This window comes from Dermacentor albipictus, chromosome 5, assembly GCF_038994185.2.
Source record: "Dermacentor albipictus isolate Rhodes 1998 colony chromosome 5, USDA_Dalb.pri_finalv2, whole genome shotgun sequence".
Lineage (NCBI taxonomy): Eukaryota > Metazoa > Arthropoda > Arachnida > Ixodida > Ixodidae > Dermacentor > Dermacentor albipictus.
Genome location: NC_091825.1, coordinates 26,381,746 through 26,389,345, shown reverse-complemented (window position 1 = coordinate 26,389,345; position 7,600 = coordinate 26,381,746). Strand labels below are relative to the sequence as shown.

The window sequence follows — 7,600 nt, the reverse complement described above, 5'->3', positions numbered from 1 at the left end:
TTCCTCGAGGTATACGTTAGGATGAGTAAACACGTAGTACACACAAAGTTCACATCCTGGAGGTCACACAAAGGACAAGGAAACATAAAGGTCACATAGGACACAAGAAGGAAACATAAAGGAAACATAAAGGCAATGGCCATTTTCATAGGGGGCTTGCTGCGCGCGCTTCTGCCCCCATCGTTTGCCGCTGGGTGTACACGCCGCCCCCTTCCCCCTCTTCCTGCGAGTCTCCGGTTGTCAAAGCGCTGGCTCGAACTTAATTCCTTTCTTCGCTCCTGCTCCAATGCAACCCCTGTGCGGTGGCAATCAGAGAGCCAGATCGGTGGTGGCGGATCTGTATATGTGTAGACCGCCCCAGCCGAAATTGCCGCTGCCGTTCGCCCTGTGCGGTGGCAATCAGAGAGCCAGATCGGTGGCCGCGGATCTGTATATGTGCACCGCCCGAGCCGAAATTGCCGCTGCCGTTAGACAAACAGCAATTTCCTAACACTTATGCGGGAGAACATCCCGTTCCTCTCGCTCGTAACGCGTCCCACGGCTGTGACAACCTCGCGAGGCACTTGTATAGATCTCGTCTTTGAGAATCAAGCATTGGTGTACCAAGTCGAACATATATCAGTCTATTTCTCCGACCACAAAGCTTCCTTCATGACTGTCAAAAACTGTTAGTGGAGTCTTTGTTAAAGGAATACGTGTGAAAAATAAAAAAAAAAATTCTGTGATAGCGCATACATGTGTTGCTCGATTTCTTTGCCTCAATCTATCGAAAAGGTGAAACAGCTTATTTGCTGCGCTCAAATTTCGCATTAGGAAGTAACGTAATCGTCAGTAATTTTTTCTGTAACGGAATAGGTTGCTTCCGCTTTAGTGAGTGCGCGGTTAGCGAACACAATAACGTATTCATCGAAGCCAGTCTTTTGTTGTGGAAGAACAGCGCCAATGCCGACGCCACTGGCAACCGTGTGTATTTCTGTCGGTGCACTTGTGTCAAAATGTCAAAGTACGGGGGGTGAGGTTAGGAGACGTCGCAGCGTCGTGAATGCGGCATCGCAAGCTCGCGGCCAAGCCTAGAGGTCGTGGTTACCCGCGAGAAGCTGCGTCAAAGGCGCTAATATGGTGGCGAATTCGCGGATGAAACGACGAAAATAGGAGCATAATCCGATGAAGCTGCGTAGTTATTTTGTGGTTTTTGTTCTTGGAAATTCGGCAACGGCTTGGAGTTTGGCTGGATCTGGGAGCACACCATCTTTCAAAACAGCATGGCCAAGGATGACTATCTTACGGGTGGCGAAGCGGCACTTCTTCAAGTTGAGCTGGAATCCAGCATCGGCAAGGCAAGTGAGCGTGCGTTTGAGTCGGAACAGGTGAGAAGAAAAGTCCGTGGAAACAATGATAATGTCATCGAGATAACAAAGGCATGTCTGCCATTTGAGGCCGCGGGGTATGTTATCCATCATTCTTTCAAAAGTTGCAGGCGAATTACAGAGGCCAAAGGGCATCACGGGAAATTCATATAAGCCGTCAGGCGTCCCAAATGCCGTTTTCGGATGGTCTGCATCAGCCACCGGGACCTGCCAATAACCGGATCATAAGTCTAAGGACGAAACGAATTCAGCGCCTTGGAGGCAGTCCAGTGCGTCGTCGATACGGTGAAGAGGATAGATATCTTTGCGCGTTATCTTGTTGAGCTGTCGATAGTCCGCACAAAAACGAATCGTCCCGTCTTTCTTTTTGGCCAGCACTACCGGAGAAGCCCAAGTACAGTGTGATGGCTGTATCACGCCGCGTCGGAGCATGTCTCCTACGGGCTCATCGATGACACGACGCTCCGTCGCGGACACACGGTAAGGACGTTGGCGTACCGGCGCATGGCTGCTGGTGTCGATGTGATGAACGACTGGGGAGGTGCGGCCTAAACATTGTTTCTGGAGGTGAAAAGAAGATCGAAATCGGTTAAGTAGGTCGATGATCTGCGTGCGCTGACTCGGAGTGATGTTGGGGTCAATAGACGGAGCAAACTCTCGGTCACATGCAAGCGCAGGCGTAGAGACAGGGAGAGTCATGGCGTCAACGTGAAGAGGACTCAAGTCTTCAGGCACATCGTAAACAGAGCTCGTGTCGAATTCATCAGCACAACCGAGGCACTCGCCTTGATGTAAGCTTGATGGATGCGAAAACGGATTCGAAACGTAAAATGCGCTGGAGCCCTAGCAAAACGGAAGGAGGGCAAAGGGAAGCAAGAAGGGATGATGGCGTGCAGCAAGTTGAGATGGCGTGAAAAGAACTGTGGAATCGTAGAAAGCAGCACAGGAAACGGGTACAAGGGTGGAAGAGGAAGGAGGGATATCAGTGGCGGTGGCAACGAACACTCGAGCAGAAGGTGGAGGCAAATCTTCAGAAAGACTGCCGCAGAATGGAGTTAGCGCAAGTTCTGCACGGGCACAATCAATAATAGCGTGATGAGATCCCATCCTAGAATGATGGCATGAGAGCAGCGGGGAAGAACAACAAATTCAATTAGATATAAACTGTCTTGTATGGCGACATGGACGGTACATGTTCCTAAGAGCTCAATAGGATCAGCGCTTGCTGTGCGTAGCGAAATAGCAGAAAACGGCATGGGGACATTTTGGAGCGTACGGCGAGGCTGGTGGGCAATCACGGACACTGCGACACCCGTGTCGACAAGCGCGTGAACGGCAACACCTTCGGCAAAAACTTCAATGACGTTCGTTGGGAATAAACGAGGGCTTGAGCAGTTCGAAGAGCGCGCAGTTCTTGCCTCAGGAACAGCGCCTTTTAGTTTTTCTCCACAGCCGGAGGACGGCGGATGATGGGGGACAGGGAACGTCGACGGCGAGATAGAGACCAACGAGTGTTGAAGCTTTGGGGAACAGGAGATGAAGGAGCGAAGTGTGGAACTGGTAATGAATAGCGGGACTGGGAGTTAGGAGCATTCCCTTGATGCCTCGCAGTATATAGAGGATACCAACCTGGCCGGCGACGTGTCCAGCAATGCCACACGCGAAGCAGATCGGCCGATGGTCTTGGGTACGCCACGGATTATCAACAGGGGGTCTAGGTAGCGGAGCACAGTTTGGAGCTGGGCGTAGGGGCTGCCGAGGCGCGCAGAAGCGGCTTCTGGGCACGTAGTTCGCAGCTGCAGAAGGCGAGGCGTAGAAGCCACTTGTGGGCGTGTAATGCGCAACTTCAGGCGGAGGTATTGGCCTGGCAACGACGGCAGCGTAAGTGAGTGGGACTGTCGCTGAAGGTGGCTGATTGGCGAGACGTAGTGCGTCGCTGACTTGTTCATGGATGACGCGTCGCAGTTCCGGGGACAAAGAGGACTTAGACGACTGGGTAGCAGGCAGCAGTGACAGTTGGCGCGCGACTTCTTCGCGAACGAATTGCTTGATTTGGTCGAGGAACGAAGAGTGGGCGGAAGCAGCACTAGAACAGTCAGTTGAAGCAGCAGCCGTGTCGCCTGGCGCGACAGCTTGGCGCGTGGTAAGTCGTTGTTTGCGGAGCTCATCGTAGCTCTGGCACACTGTAATGACCTGGTCGATCGTTTGAGGATTTTTCGCCAAAAGCATTTGAAAGGCGTCGTCGTCTATGCCCTTCATGACATTCTTGATCTTTTCAGAGTCGGGTATGGCGGCATTAATGCGCCGGCAAAGGTTAACTACGTCGTCAATATAGCTGGTGAAGTTTTCATCCTTTTGCTGAGCGCGACCGCGCAAGCGTTGTTCTGCGCGAAGCTTGCGCACAGCAGGGCAACCGAAGACTTTTTTGAAAGAATGGGTAAATGTTGTCCAGGTGGAAAGGCTGGATTCATGATTCCGGAACCAGAGATTCGTGACTCCAGAAAGATAGAAGATGACGTTAGTCAGTTTAGCTTTGTCATCCCACTTGTTATGCGCACTCACGCAATCGTATGACGACAGGCAATCCTCCACGTCATGGTCGTCGTTGCCGCTGAAGACCGGAGGATCTCGTTGGCGTAGAGCACCGGAGCAGACGACAGGCGATGCCATGGGAGGATCGGGCTGCGTAGCGTCCTGAGGCATAGCAGAAACGGTGGGGAGCGTCCGGCTGCGGAGATCCAGGTTTGGGAAGGGCCGCGCACCTCTACCAAGTGTTAGGATGCGTTATAGTTCGATTGATTAGACGCTCAGATAGCAGAGCACGTATCGAGAGGACACAGAGCTTCGGCAACGCAGATATATGGATTGTGTGTGTGTGTGTGTGTGTGTGTGTGTGTGTGTGTGTGTGTGTGTGTGTGTGTGTGTGTGTGCGTGCGCGCGCGCGGGTGTTAATTGAATTGAATCATTGGGTTGTACGTGGCACAACTCCGAGCTTATTTTGAGGCTGCGCAATGGGGGTACTCCAGATTCATTTCAACCACCAGGGGATCTTTAGCGTGCCCACAATGTACGGGGCACGGGCGCCTTTGCATTTCGCGTGCATCGATATGGGACCACCTCGGCAGTAATGTCATCCCACGACCTCGTGCTATCCAGCGCGACACCATAACGGCTAATCAACCGTGGCGGGTGGTACGTGAGTATGCGTGTGTGCGTGTGCGCGTATGTTTCTTCCTGCGTACGTTTAACAATCGTAAGAAAATGTGGCAGAATTGTTTGGCGGAGATGCCTTCGTTTCTGCCCTGCTATGACAACATAGTACCCATCGATGGTCATGCGTCGGCGATGCGAAAAGTCCTACAAAAATGCTCGAAGGAGAAGCTCCTGCACGCAACCGTTGCTGTTTTCCGCGTGTCTACGAAAGAAGTTGGGATGTCAATATACTAAATATGCTTGATAATCCAGCCTACATGTGGTGTATTGCACTGTCCTGGTTCCAAAGGTGCCCCCTGTACCGGGCGCGGATTCTCAGTCTGAGCTGATTCCCTCATGTAGGTGGAGTTGATCGAAATGAACGCTTGCATGCGCAAAAACATAACAAATGGTACACGTACGCAACAAAATAACCAGAGGCAGGTAAACCGGAAACAGGTGAGTCAATAACATTTATTCTACGAGGGCATAACACACTGTATTCGCATTGTTGGGTAGCACCTCTTATCGTTCAGGAGTGGACCGTCGAGTGAGGTCCAAAAGTGCCGCAGTTTTTTCTACCGGTAGCTATTTCCTTCTCTATGCATATTCACATCGTTTACTTCGTGTGACATCTTCTTAAAGGCACGTTAGTATGAATTCTTCGCTCCTTGGGCAAGATATACAAATGTTAAATGACCTCAGGCACACAAAGTTCAGTTATGTCTGCGTACAATTGTACAGACCAATGATGCGAATAATATCAATCTGGCTTAGCCCTATTTTGTCGTAGACATCCCTGAGCTTTCTGCCGTCCTTTGCCAGCATGGAAGGGAGACCGGGGCCACGGGAAAATGCGTCCGAGCCATACAGCATCACCGACTGGTAGTCGAAATTTGTCAGGTAGCGGACCTCACTAGGCTCCAGCTTGTCGAAGCTTGACAGGAACCCTGCAAGGCAAAGGAAGAAAGGCAGTTCTTTGGGCAAGAAATACAAGTGGTTACCAGATAAGCCAACTTCAAGCTCATTTCAAAAACGTTTCAAATCTAACAATAAATGCACACTTATTTATTAAGACATTGTTATTGTATCAATGCCGGGTTATCGACACGAAATACAATGAAACACCCTTTTTTGGAAGTGTGTCTGAATTTCTTCCCTTTTCCGAAAGTTCCAGCCTGAATGAAAAAAAAAAGGTTTTCCGTTTCGGTACATGGACAATAGAGGCGAGCAGATAAAAATACAAGACATAACAGCAGACACGACGAGCGCCATGACTTTCCTGTCAGTCGTTCTGCCTGTCGTTATTTCCTTTACATGTTTCCATTGACGTGTTGACCATGTCGCAAAAATGTTTTTCGCACAACAGTGCGATAAGAAATCCTAAGGTGCGATATTTTTTCTTTCTAATATTGGTTTAGTTTTGCTCTGCCCTTCCTCATACTTCACGCCCTAATGGGGCGTTAACATTGTTTTATTAGAAAATGAGTCGATGTAAATCATGTAATATATTTATGCCTTTGCGCCTGTGTTTCTCACTGTTTTTCATTTGTTTATTTCCTCCTATTTCCTTTCTTATTTCTCCTTCAATGCAGTTTTGTTGGAATCGGTACATTATCTCTACACGTTTTTGTGTAGGCCACTAGAGCTTCTGAATGCTATTTTCGAAAGTGAATATTTTTTTTTTTGCATTGATGTGCAAGGCAAGTGACTTGCACAGATCATAGACAGTGCGAGTTCGGCTCTTCTTTTATAATGTTTTTGCGCTTGTATAAGAAAATTAAGTGCTTACGTGCCTTCCAATTCTTCTTTTTTTTATCAAACTGAAGCACTGCTTTTTTTTTATTTCCTCGATTACCTGAGGATGAGGTGGTGAGCCAGAAATAGGGAGCACGAGCTCTGGAAATCGTCAGCCAACTTCATCAATGAACAGAACTTTGAGATGATCAAGGGAATTCTCGTTAAAGAATGCTTAGGTGTCAAAGTCAGGACATTGATACCGACAATAAATGTTTGTTCTTTCTTTCTTTATTACCTCTCTTTCTCATACTGTTCCGCCCATTAATTTAAATAAATTATGCAAATACTGTAGCCTTGCTGTATTGCACCGCTTAGACGTATGTGCCCACGCGAAACTCACGCATGCAATAAACCATTTTATGCTGTAACTCTGCGTCTTGCAGTACAAGGTGATAAGAGGCTCATATCGACTGTCACTCACATTTCTTACAGTACTTCAATAGGGGAGCGCGATAGCTCTCACCTGTGAGCAATAAGTGGTTCTGCTAAAACAATAAAGCACACGCAATGTTCGCAAGAAAAGAAAAGGGCAAGGAAATTATACAATGTTAGCGGGTAACCATGAAACAAGAAGTCTCTAACATATCTAGATAAGGAAATAAAGGAAACAATATGATTTTATAGGGTAGAAAAAAAGGAGTAAAAATAAATTACACAAATATTAGAGGGTAAAGGTGAATGAACAAGTCTGTACCAAATATAAATAACACAATACTTGAAGCAAGAAGTATTGTACACAACGTAGCCAGAGATGCGCAGTAGGTTTAGTTGTGTTAACTTATAGAGGTATTATGTTTAAGTATGCTCTTAAGGAAATAAGTTAATGAATGTCAACTATGTCGTTTGGTAGGTTATTTCAATTCTACATCGCGCATACCAACGCAGATGAATTGAAAGCGTTGGTTAAGACCAAAATCCGTGGCACACTGATGTGACTATGTAGGCGTGAGCATCAGTGTGGACGGGCGCGCTAAAGATAATTTTGTGAAACACGTAAAGCAATGCTATGGTTAATCGCGATTCAAGAGATGAGAGGGATGAAATTGTCAATGTTACTCACGCTAGACTCCCAGGGGATAATCTCACACAATGAAGCGGGCGGCGCGGTTTTGAACTAACTCGATTGCCGTGATTAGGGAAGGTTGATGAGGTGACCAGACAGGTGCCGCAAATTAGAGTTGAAACCTCGCCAATATCTGACGGGCAATTTGTGTTGTGAGGGCAGGCGTACTGCGAAGGTT

General features: G+C 48.1%; 1 protein-coding gene across 1 annotated transcript in view; it reads right to left on the bottom strand.

The window, feature by feature from the left end:
• Positions 1-5,015: 5,015 nt before the first annotated feature.
• Positions 5,016-7,600, bottom strand: part of LOC135898252 (zinc metalloproteinase nas-6-like) — an 87,631-nt gene continuing 85,046 nt past the window's right edge. Inside the window, exon 5 of the mRNA XM_065427097.2 lies at positions 5,016-5,509. Coding sequence (XP_065283169.2) covers positions 5,280-5,509 — 230 coding nt within the window. The 3' untranslated portion in view covers positions 5,016-5,279. The remainder of the gene's footprint in view (positions 5,510-7,600) is intronic.